We start from the raw sequence: 17,134 nt of genomic DNA, 5'->3' as shown, positions 1-17,134 counted from the left end.
TATTACTTTAAAAAAATAAGGCTTGAGTAAGTCACATGCACGTGTGAATAAACGTTTGTCATTTTCTGTATTAAAGAATAATAGACATGCTTTTTTTATAATACTTCGAATACAATGGGACGAAGATTGTATGATTCTTCAAAACTATGTGCAGTGTAACCATGCTTTGTTATCGAATAGTTTCCTCCCTTTGAAATGAAATAGACAATTTATTTGACATGAGTCAAAACCTAAATGTGATAATTTTACTAAGAAAACGGGAAATATATGGGGATAAATATACCAGAGAAAACTTAAAATGTTTGCGGACGCTAGTAGTTAAGGTAGTCTTGTTTTAGTTCTGGCTTCCATAACTTTAAATGTCGCTTTTTATGATTTTTGACTGGCGCGACTTTATAGTTATGGACCAACCCCATTAGGAAAGTCAACCAGAAATTCCCGAAAAGTTGACAGTTAACAAAGACCGGTCCAAAACAGCTTTTAAATGCAGTTGTTGGCCTAAATCAACCACTTGATTGGAAAGATTGACATTTTTCACATTTAACTGATATACTCTTTCACAAAAAACTATCTTAAACATTTAAAATGTATCTATTCTGCTCATACATATCGAGAAAAACAGCGATGTGACAGACTTTCTTGAAATGCGAATCTCCCGAGATTTCACGGTCATATGACGTTATTTCTATTTTTAGTAACAAACCATGTGCTCAAGTGTTTTCAAATTCAGAATGACATTTCCCGGTATTTTAATTATTCTGGCTTATTTTGTAAACAAATTGTAGTGTCAATACAAAGTCAAAGTAAATATTATATAAAACTACCTGATTCACAATGAAATCAGTCTTATAATCCACCAGACGTAAGTTGTTAATCACAAATAATAGATTTCAGAAAACGAAAGTAATGTTTACAATTTCAGCATAAAATGTCACGGTTTATCCGAAAGTATCCAAATGAAAACTCGTCACGTGACAAAGCAACAATGGCGTCAAAATTGTGAATTTCAGACTGATGAGAGTTATTTTCATCTAATGTAAGATGCATTTGAAACATCTGAACCTTAAAACATTCCTCGATGCAGTAATTTATATTCATTCACTAATATATGTAGAAATGTATCCAAGAAAATGAGCTTTCTTTGATTTATAGCGTGACATAAATATGTTACGACTCTGGTTGACTTTCGATACGGGGTTAGCTTCAGCGTACAGGTCTGTCAATACTATATAAACTGTACGCTGAAGTTTCTTTAGCTAGTCTTGTTTGAGTCGCGGTATTTCATTAGCGCCCTCTGGATTTTGTTTATAAACAAACCTGCGTGACCTTATTGTCAAATCAGACATAAAACATCTCTCGCTACAGATTGGAATAGATTTTTGGTAATTAAATCTACTGGGAGAAAAAATAAACAGCAATGGTGGGCAGTGGTGTTTGATTTGTTTCTATACGGCATTTTAAATTGAAGGATTTTTGTCATAAAAAGGCAGTTGTCCAATAAAGTTAAGTTAAATATATGATTTTCCTTTAAAGGGGCCTTTTCACAGATTTTGGCATGTTTTGAAGTTTGTCATTAAATGCTTTATATTGATAAATGTAAACATTAAATTTTAAAAGCTTCAGTAAAAAATCAAATATAAAATTTAAAAAAGGAAAAAAAGCAGCCTGCAGCAGGGCTGGAATCAGTTATCCCCCGAAACCTGATGTAAAAACGCATAAGCCAACTGAGCTAGTATGCCAAGCATACATAAGACGCATATTTTATACATTATATAAGCAATCTCCGTAGTTTCACAAATTTAAACGACAACAACAGAACTCTACAAATTATTCAATCGTTTCGCGTTGCAACGCTTTATAATTTTAAGTTTTTAAATGGTCAAAAGATGCATATAATGGCTATATTAGACCATGGCAAATGTTCAGTAATACTGTTTCCTCACAAATATCATAACTAAACCGAAAATCTGCAAATCTGAAACAACTTTTTTTAATTTTGTCAATTTACCAAACCATGAAAAGATCCCTTCAAATTTTTTATCTGATACATTAAGATCGTTTCCAGACCCAAGTAAATAGTCCTCAAGTACCGCGAGTCAACCGTGTTGCAGTATATATTTATTTTAACAGTTATATTAATATAAACACAGTGTTTCAAATAACCACAGCCTGGGGCACAGGGACTTTAAAGGAAAATACTCTGCATAAATATAAATAAAAATAAGGATAAAACTTTCAAAATTCCTGTACAATACCATTAGTGCTGCAACAATACGCCAAAAACCGTATTGCAATATATTGTCAGTTCAAAAACCCGTATTGCAATATATCGCAATATATTGCTTACTTGTACCAAAATTATAACTTGCCAATTACCTGATAATCCCGTATATTCCAGTTTTAAAGCAAATTCTGGTATATATTTACTATAAATGTGCTCAAGAATAACAAGAAACACAAACATTCGCAACTTTTCTTAAGTATCAAATACATTTTGGCATGCGTTACTATTTAAAGATGTGATGAAATAACGTCCAACCGGGGCGTTTTTTTCCACTGAACACGCGTAATTCACCTGACGTGATGTTCCCGTTTTTATACAACACAAAAAACACCCATATTGCATACTTTCCACAGGTGGAAGTAACGTACCCAGGATAGTATTTTTCATATATAAATTTTTAGAAGCACAATCATAATATGATTCCAATATCAGAGGGTGGGGATTTTTTTTCATGGCTCTTTGTCAATTTTTTTCTCATTAAACATGATTTTATATATTTATTTGAATATATTGGGCTCCTAAAATATAAATAAAAAACAATACTATCCAGGGTACGTTACTTCCACCTGTGATACTTTCCATGCCACGTTCTACATGTCTGTATAATTTTTGCGCGCTTTTTATTGAGACAAAGGATTAAGCACTTTTTATTTGACGCTAGAATTTTTTATTGTCGCATTAGCATTAAAATTTGGAAGCGTAATTCCTAAGTTCGGAATACAAATTTAATAATGCTCAATTCAGAATCGAACAAAACATTTACAGCTGTGCGCAATTAATTCAACGATAATGTGTTCAAAAGCATCGAACAAATGCTCCGATGTAACAACGCTACTCCGTATAATACACTTTCAGAATGCTATTTTTACGGAATTTTTTTGTACACTGCTTTGTTTTGTTTACCTTGTTATCATTATTTCGAATGGCTTTTCTGGACAAATGTGAATGAATTTTTGTAAAATGTTCGTACCGGTATGATGAAAATCGTATCGCAATACAATATGCAAATTGCGTATTGCGATATATACCGATAAACCGGTATATTGTTGCAGCACTAAATACCATGGGATGAACAATAGCAAATAAATTTGCTTCTAAATGCAATAATTACACCAGTTTAACTAATAGCTGTACATGTTTAAGAACAGCTAAGACATTTATATTTAAGATAGTAACTATGCGTATAGCAATGAACATGTTTAAAGTTTTGTTTGAAACAAAAGTTTAATGAAAAACAGTACAATTTTCCACATCAATGATTAGGCACAGGTGTGCACAAAGACTTTGACACATTTTCTCCCATGCTTTAAAAGTTACAGAGAAGTTGAGCAAATGTTACCTAGTTTTATAATTCAAAAATTAAAGAAGACAACTTTCATGATTGGATGTAGCTGCATATTTGTAAAAACACATTAAATATTAAATGTGTGTACATAATCTGCAATATTCAAGTATTTGTATGCAATTTGGCAGGTAATCTTTCATGTAACGTGATTGGCTGGTTTTTTACTGCAATGGTGAATGATCCAATCAAATCAAATTGCATGTTTGAAATACATGAGTGATTTATCCAAAATGAAGTTAAAAAAATATTTGTTGTAAAATTGAAGCAGCTTTACACTTATTTCTAGCAAACAATCCACATTGACTTGTAATTATGTTCTTTTAATCTATGAACAGACACTAGCAAAGGAATATGCATGTACCAGCAAAAGGGCTGAATAACAAAGAAATAAGAAAATTAATTTACTAATACAATTAACAGTTATTGGCTGTGCACACCTGTGTCCAAGTAAGGATTTTTTAGCATTTTAAATTAAACTTCCTCTCTGTAATTAAAAGCTTGTACTTTGTTCCCAAGTGTACATGTATGACTTTCTTAAAGATAAATGTCTTGGCTGTTGTAATTTAGTTTAATTGGTTAATGTGTTTCTTTTGAAAGCTAATATTTTGTTTTTGTTAATACCATGGTATTGTCCAGAAATTTTCACAGTTGCATCCCTTGTATATATTTATAGTATTTTACATATAGAGTATTTTCACTTAAGGAATTATGATCCTTGTAGAAATTACTTATTGGCAAACGCCAATGTCCTGACAAGATAATATTGACTTTGTTTTAAGAGACCTTACAGCCCAAAAATGTAAGCACCTTAAAATTACGTAAATATCAAAATTAAAATAGTTAAGGTAGAACAAAGATGCAGACACAATACAATAAACTGAATTTCTTCATCTATGCAGTAAGATAGTGTCCTGGACGTAGGACTAATAGTTAAAAGTCTTCTGATCATTTGACGTTATTTTTATTGCAGGGTAACAGAAAATTTCAAAAGGTTTGGAGCAAAAGGTCGAAAACATCATTTCATTATGAAAGGTAATGTGGCAAGTGTGTTGTTGTTATTGATCATTTCAATTTTTGTTATTGTTTTTATTGACATTATCAAAATTATATTTTTATTAATGCAAAAAAGATTCACAATTTAAATAATCCATCAGGATTTTAACCAAGATTTAACACATGGATAAAATACAGCCTTATCACCAAATGCTTTTATATTTTCCTTATAAAAGGGAGTATATTTGTTTTATTTCAGTTCAAAAATTTATTATATGTGGCCTATTTTCCAATACAAGAAATTGTAAATCACACAATTATTAATGCAATTTTTTAACATTAAAATGTAACAATGTTATTTTAATAGTACATGCACATTGAAATTGATATTCATTTTTATGTTGTCTATTTTGCTTTTCAGTGGAAGGTTGTTAACCTCAAATTACCATGAATGCTTTTATGGGTATGTTTGTTCTATAATAATTTAAGCTGTGGTCCAAATAATACTTTTATACCAAACATGTATTCCTGGCAACAATGTTTAAAGCTCGCCCTATTTTTGATGCCAAAATAACAGATAAAGAAGTTCTCTTATAAAGAAAACTGGCAAAGTTGCTGTCATTTAACTATTGTGCAATCAGTTGATCACATGACAGATACATGTATCTGCGTGTATTTACGATTTCACTATGATTTTTTGTCACTCAGAACAGCATTGCATCAATGTACTTTGCGCATCAACTTATAAGATAAAAATGTGTGCACAATAAATAGTAAAGTATTGTAAATAAACATTTCATTACCAATCAAACAGGATATTAGGTATTTACCAGATAAATTGTATTGTTCACAATATTGTCCCTGTCATGTTTAACATTTGTAAATGTTTAAATAAATGGACAAAATATAAATATCTATTACACCAACATTATATTATCAATCATGTCTTGTTATTATTATATTCTGAAGGCATCACAACTGCCAAACCAGAAAACAGCAAATACAAGTGTTGTGTCACGTTAAAACCCTTAAGTATGAACAAAATATACTATACACTTCAAAGTGATTTCATAGTAATAACACTTTTTTTTATTTCAACCAGGTATGGAAAAGGTGCCTCTCCCAGAAAGGTTTTCTCAGTCATGGGTCCAAAAACAGAAGATGCCCTCATTTACAGCTGCTTCCATGTATGATATAATGTAGAAAGTGTTTATCAAAATTTACTTTTTTTGAAAATTACAGAAAATCTTTCAAAATCAGTGTACAGCTGATTACAGAGTTAAATGAAGGGAGGTATATAAAAACGTTATTGAAGTTTGTTTTAATTTTGTGTGAGTTAGTTCACCTGAGCACATCATGTCTATAGAGAACTATTGGGATATTGTTATGTGCATCCATCCGTCAATTCCTCAACTTTTTCTACACATTGATACTTTCTCTCATGAACCCCTGGGCATAAATTTAAAAAAAAAAACCTTCAAAACTTTACATTTTGATGATGCACAATGATCAACTTTTTATTAACTAAGTTTATCCCATTTCATACCTTGTTACTCTTGTAATTCAACTATGAATATTACCCAATTGCCAATGTATTTTTCATGTGACTGGTGTTATCTCTCCAAAGACTAGCTTCTTGTAACTATTCCATGTATTGTTTAATTTACTCTATAGCATGACTTGACATTGGTGACTTATACATTTAAAAGTATATAGAAGCTACAAGTATGTGTTGTTGCCTTTGATGTAATCATATAATTATATTTTCATCGACACACAATTGATGTTCATTGCAAACCAATTGTTTTTATACTCTTATTTTCACACTGCATTGTTTCATGTTAAGTACAATATTACTGTGATTTAAAAATAATGCATGGATAATAATCTCAAGCTCTCATGTTAAAGTGCCTTTTCACAGTAAGCAAACAACCCATTTTATTTCACAGATATTTTCTTGTAAACAAATGTGGAGCATAGAATTACGAAAAAAACTACCATTTTTAATAATGATGTGTGCCTTTAAATGGTGTGATTTCATTCTAGGATAACTTCCACCTCACAGAGAATCGACCCTGGTTGATAACGCTGCAGTCTCACACAGTCGGGGAATGCCTACAGGTGTGTGACCTTGACACAGGTCGGTGTGACAGACAGATCTTCTTGTCGCCAGTGATCAGATTCAAGTATGCAACTACAGTGCCATTTAGAACATGTTTTTACACTAACTTATAAAACTGGAAATAATAATAGATTATAAATTAATGGATCATGTATAAATTTTAAGTAAGGCCAAAAAAAATGTCTGTCTGGGGTCTCCTTGGGGAAAAAACAGGGTCGGTAGGTAGGGATTTTATTTTTATTTTTTGAAGGGGGGGGGTACTAAAATGGAACGCTACTAAAGCTTTTAATACGAAATACATGTATACATGTATATGCTTTGTTTGCTTGATATAACATCTTATATGAACGAAAGTGAAATTATTTTTTTTATTATTTTAAGCTCCACTGGCCAGAGGCCAGCGGGGCTTATGTCAAGGTCCTGTGTCCGTCGTGCGTCCGTGCTTTAACTTTTTTCTTTAAACATCTTCTTCTCCTAAAGTACTGGTCCAATTGTGATGAAATTTCTCAGGAATGTTCCTTGGCTGAACCTCTTTAAAATTTGTTCAAATTATGCCCCTGGGGTCAAATTTGACCCCGCCCCGGGAGTCACAAAATTGAAAATTTGCTTATATAAGGCCTATTTTGTGCAAACTTTCAAAATCTTCTCGTCCATAACCATTAGGCCTAGGGTTATCAAATTGGGTATGTAGAGACATCTAATAGTCCTCTACCAAATTTCTTCAAATTATGCCTCTGGGGACAAATTTGACCCTGCCCCGGGGGTCACAAAATTGAACAAATGCTTATATAAAGCCTATTTTGTGCAAACTTTAAAAATCTTCTTGTCCATAAACGTAGGTCCTAGGGCTACAAAATTCGGTATGTAGTGACATCTAATAGTTCTATACTTAGTTTGTTCAAATTATGCCCCTGGGGTCAAATTTGACCCTGCCCCAGGGGTCACAAAAATGAACATATGCTTAATATATCCGCGGCCCGCGAAATCTCTCCGCATTTGACACTGATTAATTCTGCCTAAGCATTTTTAAAACTAGCGATATAATTGGCTGTCATTTCCCAATTAAAATCGGTTTCATAAAATGTATTTTGTATTTCGTATGCAAATGGCGCCGTTGTGAAGCGAAAATTAAGATTATTGAAATGACAAATATCAATCGAATTAACGACTGACATCATATAGTTTGATAGGAATAATGAAATGTGTTTGTCAACGAAAAAGACTACGTTTTAGATACAAGAAACACATATTTTGTTTAGAAATGTGCACAGTGAATTTGTGTCAAGGAAACCAGTGTTTCTGTTTGCAAATTGGGAGTTCAGTCTACTCGCGAAGTAAAACAATTTAGAAGATGTGACGTAATAACCCCGTAGAGATAAATACATTAATTGGTTATATTTATATAGTATAACAAATGATCGATAGACATTTAATTACAGATATATATTAATAATATGATAGGAAATTGTAGGAGGATTTGATCATCATAAGATTTAAAATATCTGGGCTTATTTCATGAACATACTGGTTCAAAATATTGGAAAACTTTATCAATAGATGAAAGATTAAAGAATAGTATATTTAGATATGGTGCATGTTTAACAACAATAGAGGGGACATAGGGATTTGGGCGGTAGTGTTTTGTTTGTCTTGGACACACAAAGTTGCATTGATTTTTCAAAGCGTTGCACCGGGAAACGTACTTCATGTAAAAACTTGAACGATTTAGTTTATCCAGTCCCAGGGTGCAATTTAACCAACCAGCAATAAGTACGTTCAGCATTTGACCAATCAAAATTAAAATTCAGTTTAATGATGTAAATGTTTGGTCATGAGAAGGCAGACCACGCTGAGATCTTGAGGTGTACGGGTCGAGAAAGATCTAATCATGTAGCTATTTATCAGACTGTATTTGTATAACTGGAAGATATTAGTTATGTTAGACATTACATTGGACTAGAAACTGATATATGGTGTTGTTGAATTTTTCATCCCACATTATGCAGAGAAATTAACATAAATAGAAAGGGACAAACTTGTCCCATGCGCGATACAGCAAAATGGTAGTTAATGCAAATCTCATCATCATGGCAATACGCGCATGACGAGAAATCAAATGATAGGCTATACACCAATGATTTAAGAGTGATGAACATTGTTAGTAACTATGTGTCGTCCATGAACAATGAACGATTACGCGACAAAGAGGATCTTTCAAACATGGAAATAGACAAACATGATTTGATTTATATGATAGTGGATCTGTGTATAATCAGATTCATATGCATATTCTGCTTTATTATGTTTGTCACGCTGTTCAGTTAATTGAAATAGCATTGAACTAAAGATGTGAAATGCAAGAAATTGAAAGGTAAACAAATTATATATATTAATTTAACTCAGTTTCATACATCATTAACACAAGAAGAACACTCAAGTGTGTTTGTTTATATTTAGTCCATTAACCTTGTTTGTATATAACATTTTATAAAAAAAATTGTATTGTTTTGTTTGTTTTCACCAAATGGTTAGTATTATTCTTTTATGTTAATATTCTCAAAATTCTTGTTTTATTTATCAAAAACAAAAATTGGATTACATCATTTGATGATTTATAAACAGATTGCAAAAAATATTTGTTCAAGATAAACTTAACAACAAATTGTTACATTGAAATTAAGTGATTTTAATATTCAGTAGCAAAAAAGTAAGGAGAATCCAACTTAAAAAAGATGTATCTATTAAATGTATATTCTACCAATGTCGTGAACAATCCCCTAGTTTATAACATGACTGCCGCTAAGTCTATTACTAGCAACCTATCAGAGAATAGGTTAGATACCTTATTTCAATATATGGCAATCGTAGTATTTTTCAAAAACAAACATGACAGGTAACCAATGTCAGATGGAAAAAGTAAAGGAAAGTTAGGTCAAGCTAATTGTTTGTCATGATATCTCTTTAAACCTCACGCCATATGCAAGTAGTGTTTCCATGATCACAACATCTTGATGAATTATAACTCAATTTTTTGTCTCATAAACATTTACTTTGTTTAACAAATAACCTCTACAAAGTTATCATTCCTACTGCCTTTCGGCACCTCATGAACCTGAAAAACTCATAACTTTATGTTTCCTCAGGCAAATATCTTCTTTGTACAATAAACAATTTCTTCACCACGTTAACAATCCTACTACACTCACTTATGCCTCAAGAATGAAGTAAAGTTCAGGTGATCTACGTCATTAGGTATTTTGCTTATGTCATGAACTATATAAGTAACAGAAACTTTGAAACCTACAAACACTTTTTGGAATTTTGGAAAAAGATTCATGATTGAATGAAGGAACTTTCATTAATCTTGTAGAACATGCGTAGTAGATTTGATCTTCAGCAAAAAATATGTGAAATAGAAAGAACGACAATATCTTTTGGAGAGATAAATGTACCTACGTTATAAGCAAAGGACCTGTGCGACAATTCCCTGACTTTTTAGTCTGTTTAGTTAACACCGTAGTAACGTTTTCCATGTATAAAAAATTATCACCGTTCCAACTTTAAGCGCCCAGTGGGACGAGGGATAGAAAGAGAAAGTCACATGTGTTGAGTACATTTCAACCCATGCGCATTGCACGCTTTTTTTGCATAAAAAAAAAACAGTGGAGTGATACAGGGCCACCATGGCCCTCTTGTTTTTTATTGGCGACCCCAATAAAATGTTTAGGGTTGGCGCTGATTCGGGAGACACGATCGGGCGAACCGAAACAGACTTTTTTTTTGGCCTAACCCCTGTGTATTATATCATATGGAACCACTTCTGTTAAAGTAACTACAAACAAATATGTAGTTTAGTTGTTTTCTCGTTTCACATTGTTTGATTTTCTTCAGACGGATCTTGATTTTTTCCAATGTGATATGTTGTGAAACTGCTTGGGCGTTAGAACAAACAACCTGAGAAGTTAAATGTTTTTCCTGTAAGAGCCTGAAAATGTTTCATCTATAATTATTCCACTGTCTGTTGGTCAATCAAGCATCAATCTGCCTCTGTCTGTTCTCATGTTAAACGCTTTTTATATGCCCACAGATGCACTTGTCTGTCTGTTGGTTCATACTTCCATATGCCTGTACTTACGTTTTGTACATTCATCCAGAAGTTTGTGTTATGAATATCTATTCAACAACTGGGCGATCTTTCCCAGTTAATTGGTCTAGTGGAAAGACGATAATAATAAAAGAATTATGCTGCAAGGATATTTGGCAGAGTGATGTCTCTCTTCCTGTTTTTCTATTGTAGAAGATACAGTAGCCTGAAGCTTGTGTCTTAAGTTCCTTGATATGCTAGGCGAATCCTGCTCAAACATTAAAAGTTGATTGATCTTAATATGAATATTGTCATATTAAAGAAGATTTTGGCAAAATTATGGCCCTTTGTCTGTTATTTCCCACTATTGTTCCAGTTTTGCTAAAACTTTCACTGCTTTATGTGTAAATGATTGTTATGTAAGGAATTTTGTGTTTTGGGGGTGATAAGTGTCTATAGCACTTTTGTGGTTGTTGTCATACTTGAACATCATTTATGTTATTAACATGATTATATATGTGTTATGTGGAAAGTCCTTATTCAAAGGAAATGGACTGCATAAGACAGTTTTTGTCTTTTTTATAACTCTATACTTATACAATGAACTTCATACATATGAGCCTTAACCCTTTGCATGCTGGGAAATTTGTCGTCTGCTAAAATGTCTTCTGCTGAATTTCTAAAATTAGCATGTTTTCGATTTATTTCAAAGAATACTATCAGAATAGCAAACAGTTTGGATCCTGATGAGACGCCACATTCTGTGGCGTCTCATCTGGATCCAAACTGTTTGCAAAGGCCTTCAAAATTCGGTTCCCGCACTGAAAGGGTTAAATTGGGAACTGGGATTGTATGGGTGATGGATGGTGGTCCTGATCAATGTCTTTTCTTCTCACTTACCCCAGTACTCTAGAAACAATCTTCATCAAACTTGTTCAGATGTTGTATCTTGATGATGTCTTGGTCAAGTTCGAATATGGGTCATGCCGGGTCAAAAACTAGGTCACGGGGTCACTTAGTACGTTGTACACATTCAGCATGGTGTCCGCACTTTATTTCAAGTAGTTTTTATCCGATAGTCACCACACTTGGTCAGAAGTTGTATCTAGATGATGTGTACGTCAAGTTCAAACACAGGCCATGCAGGGTCAAAAACTAGGTCATGGGGTCACTCTGTGCGTTTTAAACATTGAGCATAGTTTCCCATGTTTTTTCTGAAGACAACATGCAAAATATTCTGTGTCAATGCGGCATGTGGAGGTATTTGTCACGTCTGTGACAAAGCTCTAGTTTCATTTAAGGTTGATTGGTCATGGTCGTCACAAATAAAACAAATTAACAATGAAGGAAAATTGAATAAAGTAAAATAAAATAAAAAACTATTGAGCATTTGATATGAAACTTAATACAAATATACTAATTATATATATATAAAAACCTTGACATTGCATAAAAGGGTATTTATCCATGTATTCTTGAGTAAGTTGCTTAAAACTAAAGTTGATCCTAGCCTTGTTAAGAACATATCCCAATCTAAAAATGTATTTATGAATTATCAAATGTGGAAACGTATTTGAATGAGTTTTTTCATATGGAAATAATCTGAGATAACTATCAGGTTTCGACCTTGTGAAATAAATGGCGTTTTATCAATAAATGGCGTTTGATCAATAAATGGCGTTTGATCAATAAATTATGTCTCTGTGTGGAATAACTTGACTTGTTTGCTTGCAGATACCTAGCATGGGCTGAACCAAACACAGTGTTCTTTGTGAAGTCGGTCAATCTTGCTTACAGGCCTAGATTTCCTATGTTTGTAAGTATCAAAGTGCTGCATAGGGGCTGTAACAATGATTGGAACCTTTTTGTTGGGTCCCCTTTGGGTAAGCTTTAAAAAGGTGTCAAAATGGTTGAGCATCTGTGCATGTATCTACCCAAGCTTGTGGTTTGATTGAAGCTCATTGTCAAACTAAGAGGTCAAAAGATTCATTGGGGTATAATATAGGTTGTCCGGACTGTAACTTCATCATTCGCCATGCAATTATATATATAACCTACTGAAAATGTGTACAATGTGAAGGCAGTGTGATGCACTGGTCCCCTTAATTCAAATGTCAAGGTCAATCTTGAAGGGAAATTTTGGCAATAAAAAATTTAATCTTGACTGTAACTTTATCATTCAGGATATTGAAAAAATAAATATTTACATAGTAATGAACACCTGTTGCATGTAATACCCTTGATTCTCAAATGTCAAGGTCACAGTAAGAAGTCAAAGGTCAAATAATGACGTAAATCCGATTATCCTGACTATAGCTTCTTTATTCATTAGTTATTTATTACTAGTACAATACTTCAAATGTCTCTAGCCCAACAATCAAGTTCCAAACCTAAAAGCCATAAGAAAACAATGTCAGGGAAGTTAGTCCGATTTCAACAGTCCTTGATATGATATTTCTAGGAGGTTAAATCTGTAGTCAGGTTATCATATTGTCATTTTAAGGGCATCATCAATAAAACTGTACCTGAAGAATGTATGGGTTTTGCACAGAGCATTATTAAATATGAAAATTTTGGGCATTGGGGAAAACAGATACTGAGAATGGGTCTGATGTATGGACTTATTTCTCTGTTCTTAGTCTATTCTTTATTTTTTAGTTTTTGAAGAATATTATCCCAAGTTTGATAATAACCAAAATCAACACAGATATTGATGAGGTATGACCCTTGAGCTATCTTTGTAATTGCTTTGATGGATGTTTCTGTGCCTAAAGTATATTTTTTTTTTAGTTCTTCCTCTCGTATCTTTGTAAAATATTTGTGGACAATTAAAAGTTTACTGATCAAACACATTGTTTATGTGCAATTACGGCATGTGAGGTATCTAAAATTTTTATTTGAGTCATGTTCTGAGAAAGCTGGGCATAATTCATGTGTATAGTGTCATCCCAGATTAGCCTGGGTAGTATGCACAGGCTAATCAGGGACAATACCTTCTGCTTTTATGGGTTTTTTTGTTTCAAGGAAGTCCCTCTTTACCCAAAATCAAGTTTTGGCGGAAAGTGTTGTCCCTGATAAGCTTTAACGCACATGCATTAAGCCCAGTTTTCTCAGAACAAGGCTCATTTAAATAAATAATCTGTCATCTCAGCAGTATTTGTCTATTTTTTCAACCAAAATTATACTTATACAAATGAAAGGAGGGAGCTTTCTGTATGTCTGTCTGTTTTCCTGTTGGTTCTTCCACAGGAACAAACTACTTACACATCTCTCAACAGATTATATGAGTCGCGTTTCGAGAAAACTGGGCATAATGCATTTTATGGCATTTTTCATTTCAATGAAGTCTCTTCTCAGCAAAAATCCAGTTTAGTTGGAAAGTGTCATCCCTGAGTAACATAAGCTATGCACATGCATAATGCACAGTTTTCTCAGAACACAACTCAAATACAAAATACTAAAATATATCATCTGCATAAATTGTAGATATGGTTGACACTTTCATCTCACTGACTTACACATTTCTGAGATATCTGAGTTATGTGAATGCACATTCCTGAGTTATCTGCCCTTAACCCATTTATGCCTAGTGGACTCTCCCATCCTTCTAAATATATTGGATCAAGATATTTCCAAAATTAGGGATGTCTAGTATATATTTTTCTATATTGAGAATATTTCTTACAAAAATTCCTTTAAGCAAACAGCGTAGACCCTGATTAGACGCCGCATCATGCGGCATTTCATCTGGGTCTACGCTGTTTGTCAAGGCCGTTTTGCTAGACGCTAGGCATAAATGGGTTAAATTTTGTGGACAACAGTCATCTTCATGTTCAAGTTTTCCACCTAGAGACTGTTCAATACCTAGTTCTCGTTTCATTCTCATTTCAGAATGCAATTGGCTCTGTAGTGCTGGCAGTTTTCTCTGCATTTCCCCTGCAATTTGTGGGCATGTTAGAAATTGATAAGCAGGTGAGACACAACTGCATCTGTTACATTTCCCCTGCAATTTGTGGGCATGTTTGAGATTGGTAAACAGGTGAGACACAACTGCATCTGTTACATTTCCCCTGCAATTTGTGGGCATGTTTGAGATTGGTAAACAGTTGAGACACAACTGCATCTGTTACATTTCCCCTGCAATTTGTGGGCATGTTTGAGATTGGTAAACGGGTGAGACACAACTGCATCTGTTACATTTCCCCTGCAATTTGTGGGCATGTTTGAGATTGGTAAACAGGTGAGACACAACTGCATCTGTTACATTTCCCCTGCAATTTGTGGGCATGTTTGAGATTGGTAAACAGGTGAGACACAACTGCATCTGTTACATTTCCCCTGCAATTTGTGTGCATGTTTGAGATTGGTAAACAGGTGAGACACAACTGCATCTGTTACATTTCCCCTGCAATTTGTGGGCATGTTTGAGATTGGTAAACAGGTGAGACACAGCTGCATCTGTTACATTTCCCCTGCAATTTGTGGGCATGTTTGAGATTGGTAAACAGGTGAGACACAACTGCATCTGTTACATTTCCCCTGCAATTTGTGTGCATGTTTGAGATTGGTAAACAGGTGAGACACAACTGCATCTGTTACATTTCCCCTGCAATTTGTGGGCATGTTTGAGATTGGTAAACAGGTGAGACACAACTGCATCTGTTACATTTCCCCTGCAATTTGTGGGCATGTTTGAGATTGGTAAACAGGTGAGACACAGCTGCATCTGTTACATTTCCCCTGCAATTTGTGGGCATGTTTGAGATTGGTAAACAGGTGAGACACAACTGCATCTGTTACATTTCCCCTGCAATTTGTGGCCATGTTTGAGATTGGTAAACAGGTGAGACACAGCTGCATCTGTTACATTTCCCCTGCAATTTGTGGGCATGTTTGAGATTGGTAAACAGGTGAGACACAACTGCATCTGTTACATTTCCCCTGCAATTTGTGGCCATGTTTGAGATTGGTAAACAGGTGAGACACAACTGCATCTGTTACATTTCCCCTGCAATTTGTGGGCATGTTTGAGATTGGTAAACAGGTGAGACACAACTGCATCTGTTACATTTCCCCTGCAATTTGTGGGCATGTTTGAGATTGGTAAACAGGTGAGACACAACTGCATCTGTTACATTTCCCCTGCAATTTGTGGCCATGTTTGAGATTGGTAAACAGGTGAGACACAACTGCATCTGTTACATTTCCCCTGCAATTTGTGGCCATGTTTGAGATTGGTAAACAGGTGAGACACAACTGCATCTGTTACATTTCCCCTGCAATTTGTGGCCATGTTTGAGATTGGTAAACAGGTGAGACACAACTGCATCTGTTACATTTCCCCTGCAATTTGTGGCCATGTTTGAGATTGGTAAACAGGTGAGACACAGCTGCATCTGTTACATTTCCCCTGCAATTTGTGGGCATGTTTGAGATTGGTAAACAGGTGAGACACAACATTGAACACTATATAATTCTGAACTTGCAGTTGCTTGGATTTCTATCTGCCTCAAGAAAGGTTTTAGAATTCACAAAGATGCTTAAGTTGTTATGCTTGGTAAGGACTTTACGACATTAGATTATTGAAACTGTATTACATCTGTACAATTTTTAAAAAAGGCATTTTTCTATATTGTTAAATACCAATTTATATTAGAGTGATCAAAGAAATGACCACATGCTAATAATATTATAAGCTGATATTCTAGTGACGCAAACACACCTTACTACGTATGTATTTGTTCATGTTCTAGTCCATATATAATAATGAAACAAATATTTGTAAACAGCATTATTACTGATGAATGTAAATGATGTTTATTTGGTATTTATGTTGTATTCTCCAGAGGCATATCCTGCTTACCAGTTCATTGTTATTAAACTGGAAAATTTCAAGGTGAAGAATCCAATATTGATGAGACTGTTCAAATGATGAATTATCTTTTTTGATGTAGCGTTGTGGATATGGTGTCCACCTAGTGACCGGTTTCCCAATAAGCTGTAGGCTTTTGATTCAATCAAATATAACGATTTTAAAACTAAACTAAAAATTCACGTATTAAAAATGATATTTCCTAAAAACCCAATGAAAACCAATATATAAATGAGTCCTGTTCTGAGAAAACTGGACTTAATGCATGTGCGTAAAGTGTCATCCCATATTAGCCTGTGCAATCCACACAGGCTAATCAGGGACGACACTTTCCGCTTTTATGGTATTTTTAGTTTCAAGGAAGTCCCTCCTTACCAAAAAACAAGTTAAGGCGAAAAGTGTCGTCCCTGATTAGCCTGTGTGGACTGCACAGG

At 34.0% G+C, this 17,134-nt stretch overlaps 1 protein-coding gene across 43 annotated transcripts; it reads left to right on the top strand.

Annotated features, from left to right (window-relative positions):
* The first annotated feature begins 189 nt into the window (after window positions 1-189).
* On the top strand, window positions 190-16,839 carry LOC127881498 (DDB1- and CUL4-associated factor 17-like). Of its 43 annotated transcripts, none has more exons than XR_008050091.1 (11): window positions 190-323; window positions 4,600-4,661; window positions 5,044-5,085; window positions 5,725-5,809; window positions 6,669-6,808; window positions 12,563-12,644; window positions 14,720-14,867; window positions 15,203-15,336; window positions 15,404-15,537; window positions 15,605-15,671; window positions 15,873-16,838. XR_008050091.1 is itself a non-coding variant. In XM_052429406.1 (8 exons), exons 1-7 carry the CDS (start codon window positions 219-221, stop codon window positions 14,852-14,854), a joined length of 651 nt encoding a protein of 216 aa, XP_052285366.1. In that variant the 5' UTR covers window positions 196-218; the 3' UTR covers window positions 14,855-14,867; window positions 15,672-16,835. The 43 variants fall into 43 exon arrangements, 3 of the variants coding, with proteins under 3 accessions (XP_052285366.1, XP_052285369.1, XP_052285368.1); XR_008050089.1 differs by having other exon boundaries at window positions 15,404-15,872; window positions 16,074-16,140; window positions 16,275-16,837; XR_008050090.1 differs by having other exon boundaries at window positions 15,404-15,872; window positions 16,007-16,073; window positions 16,275-16,837.
* Window positions 16,840-17,134: the final 295 nt, after the last annotated feature.

This window comes from Dreissena polymorpha, chromosome 5 (assembly GCF_020536995.1).
Source record: "Dreissena polymorpha isolate Duluth1 chromosome 5, UMN_Dpol_1.0, whole genome shotgun sequence".
Taxonomy (NCBI): domain Eukaryota; kingdom Metazoa; phylum Mollusca; class Bivalvia; order Myida; family Dreissenidae; genus Dreissena; species Dreissena polymorpha.
Note: the sequence above shows the minus strand (reverse complement) of the source record. Positions and strands in the feature narration are given on the sequence as shown.